General features: G+C 40.0%; 2 protein-coding genes across 4 annotated transcripts in view; one reads left to right on the plus strand and one right to left on the minus strand.

The window, feature by feature from the left end:
- MALSU1 (mitochondrial assembly of ribosomal large subunit 1) overlaps nt 1-14,819 on the plus strand; it is a 115,596-nt gene extending 100,777 nt beyond the window's left edge. Inside the window, exon 5 of the mRNA XM_028490111.2 lies at nt 14,421-14,819. The gene's annotated coding sequence lies outside the window, so the exon portion shown is untranslated. The remainder of the gene's footprint in view (nt 1-14,420) is intronic.
- IGF2BP3 (insulin like growth factor 2 mRNA binding protein 3) overlaps nt 1-24,908 on the minus strand; it is a 140,686-nt gene that overhangs the window by 78,354 nt on the left and 37,424 nt on the right. For all 3 annotated transcript variants that reach the window (XM_024130546.3, XM_024130539.3, XM_024130547.2), the window contains exon 3: nt 20,388-20,436. In XM_024130546.3, the coding sequence (XP_023986314.1) occupies nt 20,388-20,436 (49 nt within the window). The remainder of the gene's footprint in view (nt 1-20,387; nt 20,437-24,908) is intronic.

Raw genomic sequence — 24,908 nt, forward strand, 5'->3', positions numbered from 1 at the left:
GGAAGCAACCTAAGTGTCCATCGACAGATGAATGGATAAAGAAGATGTGGCACATATATACAATGGAATATTACTCAGCCATAAAAAGAAACAAAATTGAGTTATTTGAAGTGAGGTGGATGGACCCAGAGTCTGTCATACAGAGCCAGAAAGAGAAAAATAAATACCATATGCTAACACATATATATGGAATCTAAAAAAAAAAAATGGTTCTGATGAACATAAGGGCAGGACAGGAATAAAGATGGAGACAGAGAGAATGGACTTGAGGACACGGGGAGGGGGAAGGGTAAGCTGGGGCGAAGTGAGAGAGTAGCACTGACATACTTACACTACCAGATGTAAAATAGATAGCTAGTGTGAAGCAGCCGCATAGCACAGGAGATGAGCTCAGTGCTTTGTGACCACCTAGAGAGGTGGGATAGGGAGGGTGGGAGGGAGATGCAAGAGGGAGGGGATATGGGGACATATGTATGCATATAGCTGATTCACTTTGTTATACAGCGGAAACTAACACACATTGTAAAGCAATTATACATCAATAAAGATGTTAAAAAATATATATATGGTTACTGAAGATTCTCCAAATTTGGCAAAAGATATAAACCTATAGATTGAAAAAGTTCAGTGAACCCCTGTGAGATAATAGCAAATACATATATTGGTCTCCCAACCTCAACCCCTCCTCTTCCTGGCACAGAACTCCTAAAATTCTTGTAATTTCCTAAGTGATAAAAGCACTAGGTGTATCTCCTGTTCTACTGAGGAAACTCTAGGTAGGTTCTTGGATGGCTCCTGGTTGGGAGCTGGTCACCAGAAAGACCAAGCCATGATCAGAAGCCTGGAATTTTCAGCCCCGTGCCCTGTCCTCCAGAGAGGGGAGAGGTGCTGTAAATGGAGTTAATAATTGATCATGCCTACAAGAAGGAGCCTCCATAAAACCCCAAGAGTAGGGGGTTCACAGAGCTTAAAGGTGGGTGAACACATTCACATAGGGAGGGTGATGTACCCCAACTCCACAGGGACAGAAGCTCCTGCACTCAGGACTCTCCCAGACCTCGCCTTATATATATCTCATCTGGCTGATCATCTATATTTTTTATTATATCCTTTAATAAACTGGTAAATGTAAGTAAATGTTGCCCTCAGTTTTGTAAGCCACTCTAGCAAATCAGTCAAACCCAAGGAGCGAGGTCTTTGGAACCTTCTATCTATAGCTGGTTGGTCAGAAGCACAGGTGATGATAACCCAGGCTTGTGACTGACACATGCAAGGCGAGGGCAGGGTGTAGTCTTCTGGGACTACTGAGACTACAGACCCTTAACCTGTGGGACCTAACATTATCTCCAGGTAGAAAGTGTTAAAAATTCAGTTAAAATTGTAGGACACTCAGCTGGTGTTGCAGAGAATTGCTTGTTGAAGGCAAACATCTCCACACATTGGGTGACCAGAGTGACAGAAGTGAAGTGTTGTGAGTAATAAAGGAGACACACAGGAAAAAAAAAAACAACAACACATAATAGGAAAGAACTGGGTTTCTCCCGACACAAGGGGAAAACTGGGTTCTTTCCCTTTACAACCTCAAACAAGATAAACCCAAAGAAATCTATCTCCAGACATATCATAAACTAACTGTTGAATATCGAAGACAGAGAAAAACCTTGAAAGCAGCAGAGAAAAATAACACATTACTTACAGGAAAGTGGTTCTCAACTGGGGATTATGTTGTCCCCAAGAGGATAGTTGACAATGTCTGTTGACATTGATGATGATCACAACTTGGGGAGGCAGGGAGCTGCTGGTATCTAGTAGGTAGAGACTAAGGATGCTAGTAATGAGCCTACAAAACCCAAGTATGTGCTGCCTTTAAGAAACTCATTCAAACTATAATGTTACAAATAACCTCAAGGTAAAAAAATGATATAATAAGATATCATGCAAACACTAATGAAAAGAAAGCTGAAGTGGTATTTAATCTCAAAGTAGACTTCAGAGCAAAGAAAGTTATCAGGGATAAAGAAGGACATTACTTCATAGCAATCCTAAGTGTATATAGACCTAACAACAGAGCTTCAAAATACATGAAACAAAAACTAACAGAACTGAAAAGAGAAATAGACAAATCTATGATTATACTAAGAGATTTCAATACTCCACTCTCAGGAGTGGATGGAACAAGACATGAAAAATCACCAAGTGTACAGAAGAACTGAACAGTATCAACCAACTGGACAAACACTCTACCCAACATGAAACATTTCCCAAGATACACTGTATCTGTCTAAAACAAAGATATAAAACAGGTATCAACAGATTTTAAGGAAATATAAACATATAAGGTAAGTTTACCAACCATAATGGAATTAAACTAGAAGTTAATAACAAAAAGATAACTGGAAAATTTCCAATCATTTGGAAATTTAAACTACATAGTCCAAAAAAAAAAAAAAAAATCCACAGGTCAAAGAGGAAGTCTCAAGGGAAATTAGAAAATATTCTGAACTGAACAAAAATTTTAAAAATATACCAAGATTTATGGGATTAAGTGCTTTAAAGGGAAATTCATAGCATCACATTAGAAAAAAAAGGTCTCCAATTAATAACCCAAGCTTCCAACTTAAAAAACTAGCAAAAGGAAGCACAAAATAAACCCAAAACAAGCAGAATAAATAAAATACTGAAGAGCAAAATCAATGAAAAGAAAAAAAGAAGGTAAAGAACAATGAAACCAAATGCTGTTTCTTTGGAGGAAAATAAATAAAATGGATAAACCTCTGGCCAGACTGACAAAGATGATGAGACAGAGAGAGAGAGAGAGAGAGAGAGAGAGAGAGAGAGAGAGAGAGAGAGCGCGCGCGCAAGAGATCACAAATTACCAATATCAGGAACAAAGGAGATAACACTATAGACCCCAAAGTCGATTAAAGCATAATGAGGGAATACTGCAAAACTTTATGCACCTCTATTTAACAACTTAGATGAAAGGAACCAATTTTTCAGAAACTACAAATCACCAAAACTATGCAAGATAAAATAGCCAAAAAAGCCCTGTAATTATTTTAAAAGACTGAATTTGAGCTAAAAAAAATAAATAAAAAGTCTTCTGAGGAAGAAATCTCTATGCTCAGGTGGTTTCACTGGGAAATGCTATCAAACATTTAAAGAAATAACACCAACTCAGCACAACCTCTTCCAGAACATATAGCAAGCACTTCACAAGACAGTTTGAGGCTGTTATTACCCTGATAACAAAGTCAAAGACAACACAAAAAAATAAAACTACAAACAAATATCCCTAATCAAGAGAAATACAGTAAGTCGTCAACCAAAAAGTGAGCAAATTGAATCAAGGAATATGTTCAAAGAATAAAACGCCACAACCAAGTGGAATTTATCACAGGAATGTAAGATCGGTTCAATATTTGAAGAACAATGTAATCCATCATAGTAACAGCCTAAAACAAATGTATGATCCTATCAATTTTTGCAGAAAAAGCATTTGACACAAACCAACATTCACTCATTATAAAGACGGTCAGCAAACTAGGAATATAAAAAATATCCTCAACCACATAAAGGGCATCTACAAAAACCCTACAGCTAACATTTTACTTAAAGGTCAAAGACTGGATGTTTTCTCAAAAAGGGTAAGAAAAAGGCAAGGATGTCTACTCTCATTCAAAGAACTCGGCAGTGTAAAAAGGCAAGAAAAGGAAACAAAAGGCATATAGATTGGAAAAGAAGTGAAACTATGCCAACTTGCAATGACATGATTGTCTAAGTAGAAAATTTCACACACTCTATTAAAAAAAAACAAACTTTTAGGGAAATTCCCTGGCGGTCCAGGGGTTAGGACTCAGAGCTTTCACTTCCAGGACCCGGGTTCAATCCCTGCTCAGGGAACTAAAGTCCCAAGCCTTGCAGAGCAGCCAACAAAATATAACAAAACATTTTTTAAAAAAACTTTTAGAACTAATTAGTTTAGCATCAATGTAAATATACTTAACACTGCTGAACAATATGCTTTAAAATGGTTAGTATGGTGAATTTTATGTGTACTTTACAGTTTAAAATAAAAAATCATTTATAACAGCAGGCCCCCCAATTTAAATACATAGGTATGAATCTCACAAAACACATGTAGGACTTGTTGACTTCCAATAATTTTTAGAACCTAAAACTGGTTCTAAAATTTATATGGAAAGGCAAAGTAACTAGAATAGCTATAACAATTTGAAAAAGAATAAGGTTAGAAGAATAATACTACCCAATTTTAAGACTTACTATTTAAAGCCACAGCTGCCAAGAAAGTATAGTATTGACAAAGGGATAGACATATAAATCAATGGAGCAGAATAGAATCCAGAAATATTCACACAAACATGGCCAAATGATTTGTGACAAAAATGCAAAGGCAATTCAATGGAGAAAGGACAGTCTTTTCGACACACTGTGTTGGATTAACTAGACATTGATATGCAAAAAAATGTGCCTGCCTAAGCCTCACACATTATACAAAAATTAATACAAAATGCATCATAGGTGTAAATGTAAAACATAAGGCTAGGGACTTCCCTGGTGGAGCAGTGGTTAAGAATCTGTCTGCCAATGCAGGGGACATGGGTTCGAGCCCTGGTCCAGGAAGATCCCACATGCCACGGAGCAACTAAGCCCGTGCGCCACAACTGCTGAGCCTGTGCTCTAGAGCCCGCGAGCCACAACTACTGAGCCCGCGTGCCACAACTACTTACTGAAGCCCGCGTGCCTAGAGCCTGTGCTCTGCAACAAGAGAAGCTACCACAATGAGAAGCCCGCACACCGCAATGAAGAGTAGCCCCTTCTGGCCGCACCTAGGGAAAGCCCGCGTGCAGCAATGATGACCCAACGCAACCAAAAATAAATAAATAAATAAATTTAGATTAAAAAAAAAAAAACATAGGCTATAAAACTTTACAACAGGAGAAAACTTTCATAGGCTAGATTTAAGTATAGAGTTTTTAGACAACACACCAAAAGTACTATACAAAAAGGGGGGATGGTCAAAGTAAATAAATAGGACTTCATTAAAGTTTAAAACTTTTGTTCTGATAAAGAAAATGATAAGGGAATGGGAAGAATTACTGATCAGGAGAAAATATCTGCAAATCACATAGCTGACTAAGGACTTGTATCCATGACAGATGAAGAACTCTCAAAACCCAATAATAAGAAAACAACCCAATTAAGTAGCAAAAGAGGTAACCAGACATTTCAAAGAGGATATGCAGAAGATAATTACTACATGAAAAAATGCTCAACATCATTAGCCATTACAGAAATGTAAATAAAACCAAAATGAGATACCACTACACATCTATTAGAGGAGCTAAAATAAAAAACATCAACAATACCAAATGCCGGGGATGATGCTGACCATCTGGATCACTCAAAAATTATTGGTGGGATATCTACACTACCATACGTAAAACAGATAACTAGTGGGAAGCAGCCGCATAGCACAGGGAGATCAGCTCGGTGCTCTGTGACCACCTAGAGGGGTGGGATAGGGAGGGTGGGAGGGAGGGAGACACAAGAGGGAGGAGATATGAGGATATATGTATATGTATAACTGATTCACTTTGCTATAAAGCAGAAACTAACACACCATTGTAAAGCAATTATACTCCAATAAAGATGTTAAAAAAATTACTGGTGGGAATGTAAAAATGGTTCAGTCACTTTGGAGATGAGTTTGTCAGTTTCTTATAAAGTTAAACATATTTATCATATGACACACACCAACTCTTTATTTGTTGGCGGGGGCAGGTGGGTATGACTCCACAAGGCTACCATGGGGGTGGTTTTTTTGGTGAAACAGGATTATCCTATATCCTGACTGCGATGGCAGAACACAAATATATACATGTTAAAACTCAAAGAAATTTCTACCCCCAAAAAAGTCCATTTTCAAGCATATTTAATTCCATACTTTTTTTTATAATAAGCTAGTTGGCAGGAAGACATCAAGAACATGATAGACACCATTGTAAAGCAATTATACTCCAATAACGATGTTTAAAAAAAAAAAAGAACATGATAGAGTCATAAAGAAAAACAAGACTAACATCTTCCTTACCCTGTAACCCAAGTCTCTATAACATACTGTCCTGTCTGAATACTGAAGACTCCCTTCTTCTAGGATGAACAAACCAGGGACCCCCAGTTTATCTGAATGGCATGCCACTTTCAATGGAGTTCAATACTCATTTATTTTGAAGGATGTTAAGAGAGATTTCCTATCTAGTCGTTTACCTGTATCTGACAGAGTATTGTAAGCTTTCCTGATCATCAATCTTTTTTTTTTTTTAAATAACTTTATTTATCTTTGACCGCATTGGATCCTCGTTGCTGCGTGCGGCTTTCTCTAGTTGTGGCGAGACGGGGCTACTCTTCACTGCGGTGCACACGCGTCACATTGTGGTGGCTTCTCTTTTTGCAGAGCATGGGCTCTAGGCGTGTGGGCTCAGTAGTTGTGGCTCACGGGTTCTAGAGCGCAGGCTCAGTAGCTGTGGCACACGGGCTTAGCTGCTCCATGGCATGTGGGATCTTCCCCAACCAGGGCTCGAACCCGTGTCCCCTGCATTGGCAGGCGGATTCTTAGCCACTGCATCACCAGGGAAGTCCCTGACCATCAATCTTAAAGCTTCTTCTTTAAAATCAGGCTTATTTCCCTCCATTTTCTCCTTGGACTCAGTAACTTATCCCTATTTTGGTTATCAAATGAGCCCTATATTCATCCCTAAAATACACTCAATCTGAGTTTCCAATGAAAGTATTTAAGTTAAATCCCCTTAAAAAGAAGGAAAAGGGTCTCAATGATGAAAACAGAGCTCCTGTGAAGAAGGTAAAAAAATAAGTTACCTACAAACCTATCACACCACTGTTAGTGTTTTGACTTTTGCCCTTCTGGGTTGTCCTTTTATGTGTGTTTTTAAATGGTTTATATGAGTAAATTAAACATTCTTAATTTTTTCCGTATTTTGAAATAGTTGACTCATTTTCTCCTTAAACGGAAGTTTTCACTATTGTTTTTGTTTGTTTGTTTGTTTGTTTGGCCACGCCATGTGGCTTGTGGGATCTTAATTCCCTGACCAGGGATTGAACCCAGGCCAGTTAAAGTGTAAGTGCACTTTAACCACTGGACCGCCAGGGAATTCCCTTCACTGTTGTTTAAAGAAGAAACCCTCACTGTGGGGGCAGTGGGGAGAGACACAAATGTCCCATTAAATTATAGGTTAACTCTCACACCTCATTTTGATATCCACTGAGTTTGATCCACTATTGTTACACATCACAGCGTTAATAGAACAAAACTCACATTTGATTCAGTTCAACTGCTCTCTAATAGGCGTCACAAGAAGTAAAAACTTCAGTGTGGGACTCGGAGTTTTGTTTTGTTTAAATGTACTTCTGTGCTTTCAAAAACAGGAAGAAAAAAAAAGTTGAGGGAGAGAGAAAAGGGAAGCATATAGGAGGGCAAGAAGCACCATGCCATTTCCCCCATACTTTGCCCTATGCATCTCTTCCATTTGGCTATTCCTGACTTGGATCCTTCATAATCAACTGGTAATGGTAGCAAGAGGTAGGAGAGAGAAGCGGAGGTAGAAAGGGGAGGGAGAGCCCAAAGTACTGTGTAGGACACAAGGGTGATTTTTAACCTTATTCCTAAATCATCTTTGATCCCACCAGAGTTTTTGTTTGTTTTTTGTTTTGGGGTGTTTTTTTTTTCTTGGCCTCCTTTTTCAACTCGTGCTACTTGGTAGTCTACTTGGTTTATGAATGCCTTCTTCTAAATTACCTGAATGCCCTTCTAGAATAAAGTGTATGATTACAATTCGACTTGTTATTCTACCACTCATTCTTCGAAAAGTTTTATGCCAAGTGATGCCAGGCACTGAGGATAAGATAGTCTCCTGTGGCATAAGAAATACATATCTGGTCTTTGTCCCTGGTTTCTGACACAGCTCCTAAATCTCACAGAGTTTCCTGAATGATAGGAGTGACAGGAGTGTCTTTTATTCTGACGAGGCAACTCTCAGTGGGCCCCTAGATAGCTTCAGGATGAAGGTCTGGTCGTCAGAAAGACTAAGGCATGATTGGAGGTTTGGAACTTACATCCTCACTTCTCCACTTCTGGGAAGAAGAGAGGGGCTGGAGACTGAGTTAATCACTAATGGTCAGTGATTTAACCAATCACACATATGTATGGAAGTCTCCATAGAAACCTAAAAAGACTGGGTTCGGAGAGCTTCTGGGCTGGTGAATATGTGTCAATGTGGGGAGAATGGGAAGCGTGGAGAGAGCATGGAAGCTCCACGCCCCTTTCCTATACCTTACCCTATGCATCTCTTCCACTTGGCTGTTCCTGAGCTGTACCCTTTATAATAAATTATAGTAGTAGTAAGTAAACCACTTTTCCTGAGTTCTGTGAGCCATTCTAGTGAATTAACAAAGAGAAGTGGGGGCATTGTGGGACCCTCCATCCAGATTTATAGTCAGCCAGGCACAAGGGTGGGAAGCCGTGGCATCCCACTGCACCTGGCACCTGAAATGAGGGCAGTCCTGCGAGACGGAACCCTTAACCTGTGGTGTCTGACACTAAATCCGATAGTTAGCATCAGAATTGAATTGAATTGTAGGACACCTAGTTGTTGTTGGAGGGTCAGAGAAGTGGTATTGAAGACACCATGTATCTGATATCAGAAACGCTGTCAATGAAAATGACAAAGGTCCTCTCTCTCGATGTTCTCAATCAAGCCGACAAGGCTCTTACTTCACACTTAGGTTACCATTTTGCACAGAAAAGAACAAGGGTAAGTATTTTTAAGGCTCTTGAGAGTTTAAAACAAAGATCTATTGGATCCTGTGCAGAAAAAAGATTTAAAGTTTAAAAATTTTTAAAGTTTTTTAAGAGTCACTTTGTTTGGCTGTTTGGCCATGGAGCATTGAAGTTTGGATAACTATTACATTATCTCCCACCCTCAGTAGTTAACTTCTTTTCCTCTCAGTCTTAATTCATGGGATCGCACTTACTCCTAATCGCCAATCTAAACAGAAACAGATTGGTGCTCTGTGACTATCTACATGGGTGGCATGGGATGGGAGGGAGGGAGGTCTAAGAGGGAGGGGATATAGGTATACATACAGCTGATTCACCTCATTGTACAGCAGAAACTAACACAACACTGTAAAACAATTTTACTCCAATTAAAAAAAAAAAAGAGGAGGAGACACAGGGATGTGTGCACACAGAGGATAGGCCATGTGAGGACACAGTGAGAAGGCAGTCACCTGAAAGCCAAAGAGAAAGGCAAGAAACCAATCCTGTTGACACCTTGATCTTGGACTTCCAGACTCCAGAACTGTGAGAGAATAAGCTTCTCTTGTTTAAGTCAAAAAAAAAAAAAAAAAAAAAAAAAAAAAGAGCCAGAAACAGAGATTTACCAATTATTTCTTCTTTAATCTCCCATGACTTCAAGTGAATACTGCTGAAACCAAAAACCTCTATTTTTATGACCTTTCCTATTTACAACCATAAGTAATCTGTTTGTGGTTGTGGATAGTTTAATGTAATTCAGACAGAAAGGACCAATTGTTTTCATTTGAAGAGTTACAGGACTCATTTGCAGATTATGAAAGCAATTTCACAGCTTGGCACTAACACAGAATCTTCAAATTAGTGCTCAGGCACCTCTAAAGATGATTTTAAAGCTTGAGAACACACAACAGTAGCCCTCCATGGCCACCCCTCCATAGGCTGGTTGTGCCGACAGGCTGTTTTTCCCATTTACAGCTGGTGAGATGCTTTAAATGGTTGATGTACGACTGACTCCTCTACAGGGTGGTGGCCATGGGTACAGGAAAGCACACCAAAGGCAACATGGGTTGGGGGGGGACCTTAAGGACAGCGGGTGTCCTGTGGCCAGAGAGCAAAAGGGAGGAGAGTGAAGGATAACCTCAAGGCTAAGCCCACATGACCTAAGTCATATTAAATTTCACAGAGAAAGCAAAGCGATGATTCGAGAGGGGAAAAAAAATCGGTTTTAGACACCTTAAATTCAACGGGTATTCAAGTGAATGTTTGCTTCCAAGTAGAAAGCAAAAACAAAAACAGTAGGAACAAATGGAACTTCTAAGAAAGGAAAAACAAAGGGTGCACAGAAATGTTCACATTTAAGAATGGAGAAGCACAAGTTGGGGAATAATACACAAGAGTAACCATGACTACAACCTGCAAGGAAAGGAACTGAGGGCATAAATGCTGCAAAGAAAATGAACAACCGGGACACTTCCCTGGTGGTCCAGACTCTGCGCTCTCAGTGCAGGGGGCCAGGTTCAATCCCTGTTCAGGAAACTAGATCCCGCATGCCACAACTAAAAGATCCCGCACACAGCAATGAAGATCCCGCGTGCCACAACTAAGACGTGGCACAGCCAATTAATTCATTAATATTTTTAAAAAAAGAAAGAAAATGAACAACCAAGGAAATGCCAACACATGTGGTCCCAAGAGGAGCATGATCACACTGTGATCTCTAAATACCATTTCCCAAGAAAGCAGGCTTTTTGAAGAAACGGCCGATTCCACTCCTTGAAACAGGAAATGTACATGACAAACTTGGAATTTCTTAAACCAACAATCAAGGAAGCTCAACTACTGAGGAAGCATCAAAAGGATAGGCCTCTCAGGACAGGATAATTTCAGTATCAATAAGAATGATTCCAGGGACTTCACTGGTGGCGCCGTGGTTAAGAATCTGCCTGCCATGGCCTTCCCTGGTGGCGCAGTGGTTGAAAGTCTGTCTGCCGATGCAGGGGAGACGGGTTCGTGCCCCGGTCCGGGAAGATCCCACATGCTGCGGAGCGGCTGGGCCCGTGAGCCATGGCCGCTGGGCCTGCGCGTCCGGAGCCTGTGCTCCGCAATGGGAGAGGCCACGGCAGTGAGAGGCCCGCGTACCAAAAAAGAACAAAACAAAAAAAAAGAATCTGCCTGCCAATGCATGGGACACGGTTTCAAGCCCTGGTCCGGGAAGATCCCACATGCCACACAGCAACTAAGCCCGTGCACCAACTACCGAGCCTGTGCTCTAGAGCCTGCGTGCCACAACTACTGAAGCCTGCGAGCCTAGAGCCCGTGCTGCACAACAAAAGAAGCCACCACAATGAGAAGCCCACGCACTGCAACGAAGAGCAGCCCCACTTGCTGCAACTAGAGAAAGCCCGTGTGCAGCAGTGAATACCCAACGTGGCCAAAAATAAATAAATAAACAGTAATTTTAAAAAGAATGCTTCCAGTAATTCTGAAACCCAAGTATGTTTAAACTCATGAGCTCATAGTTACACAAAAACTCACTGATTCAAAAACAAAAACAACTCACTGGTTACCCTTGTAGGATGCCAAGGCACCCAATATTTATAAGGTAGTAAATAAGTGGAAAAAATCAAGTATTTTTCCTATCTCTCCTACACAAACTGTACTTCAGTAGACTAATTCAATAGCTAGCAAGGCCAAGTTCCTCTTTACAAACGCATTCCGACTAACACATGAAGAAATTGTAGAATTAGAGTATTACCATCCTGCAGCCACACGATAATGAATCTAAGCAATGATCAATGGCATTTCATAACCCAAAGACAGACATTATGTACCTCCTGATGTAAGAATACATCACCACCTATTACTCTGTCTTGTGCAAACAAACCAAAAGTGAACTTGAGTCTAATCCAAGTCCCACAAGGGTCAGAGGAACATGGTAAGTCACCACACATGGATCTAGTTCAGCAAAGTAAGAATGTGGAACATTCTGCAGAATAAACAACTTCAACAAATACACTACACCCCACCCCCCCAAAAAAAAGACGTACCTATTGATTAAATGTCTTGAAAAAGATCTTATTTGGATCCTGACTCAATTTTTTTAAAAAGATAATCAAGGAAATATGAATGATTAGATTTGATATGTGAGAGTTACTATTCATTTAATACATGAATTTTTTAAAGAGACTGTTATGGGTTGAACTGTGTCTTCCCCAAAATTCACAGAACGGAGTCTTAATTCCTAGTACCACAGCTCGACTGTATTTGGAGACAGGGTCTTTACAGAGCTAGTCAAGGTCATTAGGGTGGTCCCTAATCCAGTAGAGCTGGTGTCCTTATAAAAAAAAAAAGAGAAATTTGGACACAGACACACATAGCAACAACACCACGTGAAGGGTGGATTTATTACACTGTCGCAAACCAAGGAACTACCCGAAGAGAGAGAGGCCTCAAACAAATCCTTCTCTCACAGCCCTCAGCAGGAACCAAATGTGCTGACATCTTGATATCAGACTTCTAGCCTCCAGAACTGTGAGATAAGTTTGCTGTTTAAGCCACCCAGTTTGTGGTGTTTTGTTCAGCAGCCCTACCAAACTAATTTGGAGACATTTAACTTTTAGAGATGCATTCAGTATTTACTGAATTAAGTGACGTGATGTCTAGGATGTACTTTATGTACAACAGTCTGGGAAAGGATGAAGAGGTTACAGTTATTAAAAAAAAAAAGAGACTGGCTATATATTGATAATGGTTGAAACTGAGTGTCATTATATTAGCCTTTCTTTTTGTTTATGTCTGATATTTTTCATAATAAAAAGTTTAAATAAAGGGCATGGAGATCTTTGAGATGACCATCCCAAAAGAACTATGAAGCACAGGACACAAGTCCAGGCATTGAGTGCAAGGGCATGGTAAACACGGGGAGAGAGCAGATTAGGAACAGAAATACGTGTCTCGTACACCACTCATCTAGGGGTCACAGGGAAACACTGGTATTCCCCAAACACCTTGCACCAGCTCATCTCTCATGAGGCAAAGCCTGGCCCATCCCAGAGCAACGATGCATGAAGAACTCTACCGTCCTCGGTTCTCTAAATGGAACAGTTTACCAATAACTTCCCCAAATAATCTGTCCAAGCCCATTCATCACTCATAACCACGTATTTCCTCCAGACCTAGGGAGGATCCAGTTTCTATTGGGTTCACTGTCCAGCCTTCAGGGGCATGGTGAAAGCAAATAAATGATGATAATTTTAAGAAATAGAAACTTACCTTTCAGGGGAAGTGTTCTGTTTGAGTAACCTGATTAAGAGCAGAAACTCTACCACTTTCCAGCTGCATGACCCTGGGCAAGTTACTTCACCTCTCTGACCTCAGCTGCCTCATCTGTAAAATGGGGACATGGGACTGTGGTGAAGATTAAAACAAGTTAATTCAGCACCCGGCACATTAGTGCTCAGTAAGAGTCAGCTATTTATTGGCCAGCGCTCAGAGTCAGGCCATGGAGAAGAAAGATCACCTATCAGTATCAACGGTCTCATACTTGTTGTATAAGTTCCTTCAAAATTACTTGATAGAGATCAACGACTTCTAACAACTGTTCATACTCAAATTCACTGAAGCCATGGTGATTTTCAAACAGTCCAACAAAACCTCTTCTTTCGGATTCCTGGACCCAATTCCAAAGTGTGGAGGGGGGCAGTTCCCACACCACCAATAAACAACTCTCAGATACTAGATACACGTCCTACAATCCAACTCATTTCTGACACTATCTACCTGGAGATAGAATCTGATTCCACAGGTTAACGGTTCAGTCCGTTAAGAATGCCCTCCACCCTTCAGAAGCCAATTGCAAGCCCAGGCTGTCACGTGTACTTCAGACCAAACAACCATAGACAGGAGGCTCCAACAACCCCTCCTTGGGTTTGATTAATTTACTAGGGCAGCTCAAAGAGCTCACAAAAACATTTTACTTACTGGATCACCAGGATATAGTTTAGGAACAGCCGGATGGAAGAGGTGCCGAGGGCAAGGTGTGAGGGAAGGCTGTGCAGCTTCCATGCTCTCTCGAGTGCACCATTCACTCCACACTTCACCACTTTCCCCACATGTTCACCAACTAGGAAGCTCTCGAAACCCAGTCCTTTGGGGTTTTTATGGGGCTTCATTATATACGTATGATTGATTAATCATTCGCATTGGCAACTAATTCAACCTCCGGCACCCTCTCCCCTCCCCGGAGGTAGGGGTGGGTGACAGCACACTGTGACTCAAAGTTCTAACCCTCTAATCACCTGGTCAGTAGCTCTCACCCTCAAGTGGTTTCCAAAAGTCATATCATTAACGTAACGAAAGACACCTTCATCACTCTCACCACTTACGAAATTCCCAGGGTTTTAAGGAGCTCTGGGTCAGAAACGGACCAAGAGCAAATATATATTTTTATTATAAACCACAATATCACACCTGCACCCAAGGGATTCCCCGGGGGCCAAAGAGGGAACCAGCAGGCAAGGTTTTGTGCCACCTTTGAATAACTCTATCTATATTCACATACCAGGTTTCTGCCATACCATCTCCTCCGAAGAAAAGAGAGAACTTTGAAAATCACCAACCCAGAACAGTGTTTTTCTGCTACTACATTACAACACCAAGATGTCTGCTGCAAAAGGCAACCTTTAAGGGACTTCCCTGGTGACGCAGTGGTTAAGAATCCGCCTGCCAATGCAGGGGACACGGGTTCGAGCCCTGGTCCGAGGAGATCCCACATGCCGCGGAGCAACTAAGCCTGTGCGCCACAACTACTGAGCCTGCGCTCTAGAGCCCGTGCTCTGCAACAAGAGAAGCCACCGAAACGAGAAGCCCATGCACAACAACGAAGAGTAGTCCCTGCTCGCCGCAACTAGAGAAAGCCCGCGCTCAGCAGCGAAGACCCAATGCAGCCAAAAATAAATAAATAAAATTAAGTTAAAAAAAAATAAGTACCAGCCTCATCTCACAAGGTGTCCTATTACAGTGTATTTTTCATTACAGTCTGAAACACAGGCATCTCTCTAAAGCTTTAGCCCTTCTGCCAGAGAGTGGATGTAACTCGCTTGAGAGTAATTTACAGGGAAGTTCAGCCTCATCCCACTACATCTTACCACTCATGCCACACTCCCCACCCCCAAACTTCAGAGAAAAAACTTCTTTTCATCAGGAAAGAAGCCAAGGCTTTCTAACATTCCTTATGCCCTAGAAGTCAATTTTCTCCAAACTGGTTACTAGGGGGTGGGTTCAAACTAACAAGCCAAAGTGTTTCAATAAAGAAAGTGTTCTGTTAGGGCAATCCTATGGCCCAACAGAAAAAGCCTTTTAAGATTTCCTACAAGATCTAAAAAAAAAAAAAAAGATTTCCTACAAGATCTACTTACTTCCAAAAATTGCCTCAAGCTTACACAGAACAACCAAAAAGAACTTTGAAAGAGAAATCATTAAGATAACTCTGCTGAGGAAAAAAAGCAAAGAATATTTTACATTGCAATGTTCGACTTGCAGTTTTGGGCTTTCATTTTCAGCATACTGGTTACTTGCTTTCCATGTCAAGAACCAGAGACCAACGCCCTGGTATGTCAGAAGCCTGGATGCAATTTGAGGATGCTTTAGTTATGAAGAGCCCCCCTTTAGTCCCCTATGTTTAGGCCAGGAGACAGCTTCCACTTCCTTTACTCAATCACACCAGACAACACATGTGGCAGAAAAATGGATCTTACAGTGTTGGAAACCTCTTCAGAGTTTCTTCCCAAGATATTCATCTTCTCACCTCAATTAAGTCCAGGAAAAATCTGATATCCAGGCCTTGAGGTAAAGCCAACATACATTCTGCATTTTCCAGCAAGTTGTAATTTTAAATTATGCATTCCCCATAAGTATTTGTCAGATCATATATTCAAAACTTTGCCTCAGAAAAGAGTCACTCCAGGCATGGCAGTCAGGGCCTTAGGATGCAAACCACTAACTCAATAGCTCAGTCTGTTTCGCCAGACACTAACCTCTGTGGAAGCATCATTCTACTTTCAATACCTGACCCCCAGATGAGAACCTAACTTGCCCTTTACTCTAGACCCTTCATTTACATAATTAATGGATGTTACATTTCCCTTCGGGGAGGGTATTCCCTTTTAACATTTTATGAGTACGAATAACTTTGATTGGAGAGTAGTATTAAGATGATAAGATTAGGAAAAATTCTCTTTGAGAAGTCCTTTCCTAAGGCCTTGGCAATTTATTTTTTAAACGAAGAAAGACACCCCTTAAATTCAGTAAATTGGGCCAATTTAAGACACTGAGTCAGGCAAAAGAAAAAGGATTCTTCTCAGAGGTGTTTAAAGTCAAGTGTTCTGGGGCTCTATCCCTTCCTCACCTCTTTGTTGTTTGCCCGAGGTGTTCCCTCAAACCCTTATCACACACGTTTACATCCCTTAGGGCATTTGAGGATCCAGATCTGTCCAACATCAGGACTATTTGTAGAGGAGCCCTTCGGGTTCTGGTCACACCACAGATCTATTCTTCAAGAACCTCAGGCAAGAGGGTTGGAGGGGGAGTAGAAACAGTTTCTTCTATTTCCCTTCTACATTCCACCTATTTGGGGGAAAAAACAAACCTACCTAATTCTCCAGCAGCAGGTCCTTCCAAAAGTTAGTTTCCCCATATCTTTATCTGCCAAAACACTTAAGCAGTGAAACATTTAGCCAGTCCAGAACACTTGAGTGCACTTTACCATCAACCAAAACTAATGGGCTAGAAATCATTTAAGCCCCACATGACACACAAAGCGTGCATGACGTGGTATTCCAAGAACTTGAGAGGAATCCCCGTGTGTCATTCAGCAGGATCTAGTGGTAAAAAGGTAATGTAAATAAGAAATAGAAACATAAAATAAAGTATCACAGTGGTATAAAGATAATCAACAATCCAGTTAGAGACCTTATAAAATGCCTCATAGCACTGTTATCTCATGGTGTTTCTGCCATGGTCCCAGATTCTGTCATTTCTCTGATGACCTCACAGAAAATGGCTTAGAAGAGGACTGACAGAACAGGGGAGGAATTCTCACTTCTGGGATAGAACTGTGACTGGAAATTTAGCTCTCAGTTCCAAATACACCTTCCAACTCTGTGATGCTGTGACTGGGACTCTGCCCTATTATCGCACCTCTGCCAGCCATTCCCTGGTGGTTTCTGCTGATAGAATGCACAGGAGGGGGACTAGAGAGCAGGAGTGGAGATGACACATGTTCCTTCCTGTTTATCAGCTGTTCCTATCAGCATCATCCAAACAGCCATGGGATTCGGACTCTAGCTGCTCTGGGCATTCCCAGAACCAGCTTCATCACTTCCTTTCTTCCCCCATCCCAGGCACCAGCCACAGCCAGGGAGCAACCTTTGCTCACTCTCAGCCACTCGGAGCTCTTCCCTAGGATCTGATAACCTCACCCTGTTCCCTTGACCCCTTTCCTCCCCACTCAGCCTCAGGGTGGGAGCTGCTAGAGTCATCACTATCTATGGATTCTGTCTTTGCTCATTCAGCCCTCTAGCACCTGTGTAATTCTCCACATTTAATTCCCCCTGGTATAATAACTGGTTTTTTGTGTGTGCTATAGGCTGCATCTGAGTTAAGCACAAGAACTTTAAGTTGGGAGGAAATGAATTTGTTGTTCATATCATTGCTAAAATGTAGGGTACACTTATATGTACCAAGCACTTTTTAAGGGCTTGAGCATGCATAATCCTATTAACGCCCATAGCAACCCAATCAAGTGGCTATTATCATCCCCATGTTAGAAAGGAGGAAAATGAGGCTTCAAGAATTCTAAAAACTGGTTCAGAGATCACATATCTAGTAAGCAGTGGAACGGGGATGTAATTCCAAGTCTGACGCCAAAAGCTTCCTGCAAAACTCTAAGGCTTTTCTAGATACTCCATGCTGCTCCTAAGGACTGTTTACATGGTTCACAAATAACTTAGTGCAGATGTATGCTTGCTTTTTTGTTATTCTCATAGGTCTTATTCTGTAACAGTTCCCTTCATTTTTAATATGCCATTGCTTGATTACTAAACAATGTCATTTGTCCTGTGGAATGTCCCATATTCTGGAATTGGCTAGGTGTTTCTTCATGGCATCATTTCATTTGTACCTCTACCTTCTATACTTCTTATAAACTCAAAGTCAGATTGAAATTGAATCCAGTCAAACCTCTATTTTTTTGACAAGAATATTTCATCTATGTTGCTATGTATTTCCTATTGCGTCAAATCAGGAGGCACGTAATGTCTGGTCATTACATTTTCAGTGATTCTAAGATTAATTAGTGGATTCAAAGTCTAATTTTTCCATTATAAAGGGAGTCCAGACATATAATTGCAAAATTATCACCTTCTATAAGCCTTTGGCATGGCAGGCTCAGTGTGTACAAATAAAATGTTACATAAAGTGACTCCTCAAAAAGGAAATAACAGATGGTGGTCATTCAAGTCTTCAAGGAAAGGAAATATCCCAATAGTTCATCCTACTCCTAACAAGCCCTCAATAGTTTTTGTTAATCAGTATTTCAAACCATCCTTTAAATTGTAAAGGGGTCAAAGGTCAAGAGTTTCAAAGTCTAGTTCCATGCTTCTTTAAATTCAGTATCTGTTCTTGCTTAATTCTTTGAACCCTGTGGGCCTGTATTTGCCCATTTGAAAATGGAGATAATGTCACCAACTTCACCTTACCTCAAAGGACTATGGGGGAGGGTAAAATGAAATTTTAAAAAAAAAGTTAGATGTGGCAAATAAAGATTTATTCTCATAGATTAAATTTTACCCAGAATGAGGAAGAATGCAATGAACTAAAATCTTGAGAAGCCACCAAAACTAGAATCAACAATGCTCAAGAAGCCACTGCAATCTAAATTTGAAGAGATACTATGAATGAATTATAAGGAAACTACTACTTGCCTATAGCTGATATGCTAGTACACTAATAATTCACTTACTTAAAATTGGCTGCCACCATTTGACTCTTTCAGTGAAAGCCACATTACACTAGATATAGTTCCCAAATAGAAAATCGTATTTAACATAGCCCATGTTAAAATGAAGGGATTAATTAACATGCACACTCTACTATAAATAAATAACAAAGACCTACTGTAGAACACAGGGAATTATATTCAATATCTAGTAATAACCCATAATGGAAAAGAATCTGAAAAAGAATATATGTATATATTGGGTTGGCCAAAAAATTCATTCAGGTTTTCCCGTAAGAGGTTATGGAAAGACCAGAATGAACTTTTTGGCCAACCCAATATATTTATGTGTATATATATGTATATAAAATTGAATCACTTTGCTGTACACCTGAAACTAACACACTGTAAATCAACTCTACTCCAATTAAAAAAAACATAAATAAAAAAGGGGATTAAACCAGTAATCTTGATACCATGACACTTGATTCAGGGACTCATCCTCCAAGATACTGAATTTCCTAAACAAATGTTAAACTAAAACAAGAAAATGCATTGTTTAATCTAATGTCACTGTTTCTATCTACAAAAGTATACCTTTTATACATTATATAACTTGAAAAATATTCAACATAGACCAAAGAACCAAGTCCTGCAAAGATTAAATTCAATAACATTGTTCTGAAAATAAATGTGCTGTAAAATATTCTGAGCGTAAGTGATTTGTTACCAACTGGGACCTTGGAGAATCAGACCTCAAGCCAGCTTTCCTAAACTCACCACACCAAAGAAAGCTTTTAACCATTCTTTGCATTTTGATGAAGGTTCTGGTTTACTGACTCTTCAAAAGTCATTTTAGAACACTAATGTGAAACACACAAAGCTAGTTACTCTTGATTTTTATATTAAAAATACACAAAAGCTGAGCAGTTTTCCCTGCACCACCTTCTCCAAAGTAGCTTTTAAGAATTTTCAGGTCCACCATCTGGAAGAGTCAACAGACATTTCCTTTTATCTTTTCAACTACTGGGGTCTCAAATTCTCACCATGACATCATCAACATGGTTTGGAAATTGCTGACACAGGCTATTCAATTGTACTAAAGGTTTGTGTTTATATACAATTACTACAGTGCCACCATGTGAGCAAAAGAAAGCATAGGAACATTTTTAAATAAAGCATAAATAGCAGTATTTGCTCTTTAAAAAATTGCCAAGGAGGGAACTTCATATTTAAATACAATAAGCAAAACTCATCAGAAAGATCTCAAACAAGAATCTGTGGGATGTGATTGAATGAGCAAGTTTACCCAGTTACCCCAGAACTTATTTCAACTTTAAGTATCTCAAAGAGCAGACTGTTTTCAAAGTTATAGTATACTTTTACAAAGAAAAGCCCAATGCAAGACACCGACCATAAAAGAGAAGAACCGTGTGTGTTCTAGCACATCCAGGAGTTGGAAGGAGAAAAACCTTCGGAAAAACTACCAATAGGCTTAGATACTAAAATCTTAGTTTTAAATATAGAAATTCTTACCTCCCACTGTAAATGAGGCGGGATATTTCGTATCTGAAGTTTCCGAATCCTGCAGAAGAATTAAAATGTTTTTTAAAAGAAAAAAAAAAAAGTAAAAGCAGAAGATATTAATAGCCAACATGGATGCTTAGAAACTACTTAAAATACTTTATATTAATTACAAACTAATATATAATAGGAAAAGGCAGCCCAAGAAGGAAAAAGGAGACAAAGTTATCAAAATATGCATACTGAGACCATTTGGAAATCTAGCATCATTGGATTGTTATGGCTTATTCTAAAAGCCACTAAAATTGGCAGATACATTGTTTGAAAAACATTTCATCTGATGACTATATTCTAAGTTCAAACCCTTTAGCCTCAAAGTAAGCATCCCAGAACACAAACAAAGCCTTAGTCCAGATGTTCTTAATCTGAGATCACAGCCAAGGGGTCCATGGACAGAATTCAAGGAACTTGGATAGGAGGGGTGGGGTATGGGGGAAATCACATGTTTATTTTCACTATCCCCTAACTGAAATTTAGCACCACCTTCAATTATGAAATTTAGCACCACCTTCAATTATGGATGTTGGCATCAAACAACAGTAGAATTATATAACTTGTACTTTTGACATTAAAATAAATCAGACATTTTCATATCACTTACGTTGTTGCAGATCTTTAAATATGTATTATCACTACTGTGAAAGTTAGCTGTGTTGCTAGAACTTTTCCTTATTGTGTTAAGAAACACATGCTACTATGAGCTTTAACATTATTCTAACTGTATTTCAAAATAATTTCCTTTATAATCCCATGTGTTGTATTTTATGCACTTAAAAATACCTTAAGAGGTCCATACTTCTCAGGCTGCCAAAGGGGTCCACGGCACAAAAAACATGAAAAATCCCCTACCTTAGTTCGAATGCCTACACATAAACCTACACATATGCTATGTATATAAAACACAATATGTATTTTATATAATAATAAAATCTATTGTAATATACATCCCTCTTCTTCTACCCCCTTCCTCAATACTATCAGAGGGAGGGTAGAATGAAGGAAGGAAGGAACATGAATTATGTGAGACTGTACTAGGGATACCACATACCAGTCACACTCTTAGAGGGAAAGGAATTTACAGTCAACTAGCTATTTTAAAAAAAGAGAGAGACTAGCAATTGGGCATGACATCTCAAGTGAAATAATTTTTTAACTTCTAGAACTATAGTTAATTTCCTTTTCTGGGTCAAACAATCCACTTTTAAGTACCACAGCAAAACACCAGCTGGGACTACATTCACAGCCTACTCCTTTGTCTCTCCCATTCACCCCAAAGCTTAAGAACAAATAAATGCCACAGACACTGCCTATCCCTTATGGAACTCTAAAGAACATGTAGATTAACAAACTGAGGTACATCCTGTTTATAATGATAAAATAGACGATGAAGGAAAAATCATTTTTACATTATTTTTATAAGACAGTGAAACAAAGCACAATCACCAAGGGCAATATATCAAAGAGATAGTGACAGAATGCCAATTTAAGAAAAAATTTTCAAACACCACATAGTCTTAGAATTTACACATGTTATTCTGGGATTTGTTTCAAAAATAACTCATGTGCTAAAAAAAAACCTCATGTGCTAGTAATTGTTAAAGCTGCAGGATGTGTATTGTATCTCTGTTTTTGTATAAGTTTTATATTTTTCTATAAAAGCCTTAAAAAATATACCCTAATAAAAACATTCCTAAAACACAGATTTCAAATCTGCCATGTATTGCTTTAGGTAGCAGAAAAGTTACTCACACTGTGTAAATACTTACCCTGGGTAACCAAGGAAGTAAGAATTATTTACTATACATTGCAAGTACTAATCTGTCTTAATCAAGCATCTGACACAGTAATAAATTACAGCACAATGTTAAGAAACTAAGTATTCATCTCTACTGGACTCATTTTTCTGGCTATATATATTACCAAAAAATTTTCCCAAAAGCACACACAGAAGTGTACATAGAGAGTTATGGTCACCTAGCAGGTAATTATTCATTATTAAAACAACAAATACCTACTTCACAGGGTTCCTAAGAACTTCTTTAAATAGGATACTATTTTTTGTACATTAGAAGTAATCCATTAGCCATGTTTTCCCCACACATTCTTCAAAATGTACATCCGACACCCATTTACTTATTAGAAGTTACTCCAGAATAATTATTTCCCTTAAATGGCTGTCCCTTTTCCATTATCTGATTCTCTTGTGTTTCATTTTAGACAAATACCAGGATTATTTTCATACAATTAGTGTTTTGACATCTAGCAGAGTTCTTTCCCACTTACCCAGTAACTAATGTTAAACTCTGCAGTTTCATCTCTAGCTCCTCTCCCCATGGTCCACTCTGATCACTACAAGAGCCAAAAGGCCCAGCATTTAAAAAGTCCAAGCAAAGACATGAATTCTCATCTAGTACATAAACACAAACCTCTGACCCGGAAGGTACTTGAGAAAAACCCCACTCAGCTGTACTAATCAAGTTGGCTCTACACAGTTAAAACACTATCACCTGGACTTCCCTGATGGCGCAGCGGTTAAGAATCCACCTGCCAATGCAGGGGACACGGGTTTGATCCCTGGTCCAGGAAGATCTCACATGCCTCAGAGCAACTCAGCCCATGCAACACAACTCCAAAGCCCAAGCCCCTAGAGCCCTTCTTCCGCAACGAGAAGCCACCGCAATGAGAAGGCCATGCACTGCAATGAAGAGTAGCCCCCGCTCGCCACAACTAGAGAAAGCCCGCGCGCAGCAAGGAAGACCCAACACAGTCAAAAATTAATTTAAAAAAAACAAACACCATCACCTGTATTCTTAGCTCTCATCGTCGTCCCATCTGAGCTTTTAGAAATAGGTTATATTGGGGTTTGATGCTAAATACTTAAGAGTCAAGAAAACGGATACTGTTTTCCAGTGTGATTACCCACTTATTAGAGTTCAATTTAACTATCCGCAAAGAAAGTTGGTGTTTCACCTCCTCCTAAAACACACTTAGGTAGTAACAAGGATCACACCCTGTAACAGCAGGGACTCATTAGGCTGTCTTGTTCACTGCTGCATTCAGAGTCTGGAACAGTGTTTGGCACCTGACAAGCACTCGATACTTAAATTAACATATGTTATAACATATAGAAGGGGTAGATAACACAAGACTCATGGATCCACCCTCTAGAAACTAACATGATTTTATTACAGCTCATGGGGGAGTGAGAAGAACAATAGCCACACTGAAGTTTGAGAACAAAAACAGGAAAATACCGATTTAATCTCTTGTGGTATTTTAAAAGAAAACTTCCACACAATCTACTTATAAGTTAATCATATAGAATTTAAGGGTTCCCCCCCACCCCCGGACAGGGAAAAATGAGGTAAAGTTTAAGCTCTCATTTAACCTTTAAAAAATGCTTACTGTGCTTGAAATAGTTGCAATAAAATTCAGTACTCTTTTTTTTTTTTTTTGGGCTGCACTGGGTCTTCGTTGCTGTGCGCAGGCTTTCTCTAGTTGCGGCGAGCAGGGGCTACTCTTCGTTGAGGTGCGTGGGCTTCTCATTGCAGTGGCTTCTCTTGTTACAGAGCACGGGTTCTAGGCGCATGGGCTTCAGTAGAAGCAGCACTCGGGTTCAGTAATGTGGCTTGTGGGCTCAGTAGCTGTGGCTCGTGGGCTTTAGAGCACAGGCTCAGTAGTCGTGGCAACCAGCTTAGTTGCTCCGAGGCATGTAGGATCCTTCCGAACCAGGGATCGAACCCGTGTCCCCAGCAGTGGCAGGCGGATTCCTTTTTTTTTTTTCCCCCGGTACGCAGGCCTCTCACTGCTGTGGCCTCTCCCGTTGCGGAGCACAGGCTCCGGACGCGCAGGCCAAGCGGCCATGGCTCACGGTCCCAGCCGCTCCACGGCATGTGGGATCCTCCCGGACCGGGGCATGAACCCGTGTCCCCTGCATCGGCAGGCGGACTCTCAACCACTACGCCACCAGGGAAGCCCTAGGCGGATTCTTAACCACTGTGCCATCAGGGAAGTCCCTCATTATTTATTAAAAGCTGGTTTAATTACAGGATAAAAAACCAATAAAGCTCATGTAGACTCCTAAGGGCATCTTCAAAAGTTTTAGCAATAAATGGAACTGATTTAAATTGATTTTATGGAAGTTTTCAAATTGACACCAAACTAGAAAAATCATATCAACCTCCATATGCCTGTATCAGTTACCAAGTATGATCACCTGATCTTTTTTATCTATACTCACACCTGTACCAACAAGTCCCACTTACATGGCCTGTCACGCTACAGTACCTCTGTAAATACTGACAAAAGGACCTTTTTTTGTTTAAAATTAATTATATCACCATTATTCCTTCTAAAAGTGATTAACAAAAATTCCCTGAGAACAAATACCCACACGCTGTTTATTTCCAACTGCTTAATAACTATCTTTTTACAGTTGGTCTGTTCATATCAAGATCCCAACAATATGCCCAC

Source organism: Physeter macrocephalus, chromosome 5, assembly GCF_002837175.3.
Source record: "Physeter macrocephalus isolate SW-GA chromosome 5, ASM283717v5, whole genome shotgun sequence".
Lineage (NCBI taxonomy): Eukaryota > Metazoa > Chordata > Mammalia > Artiodactyla > Physeteridae > Physeter > Physeter macrocephalus.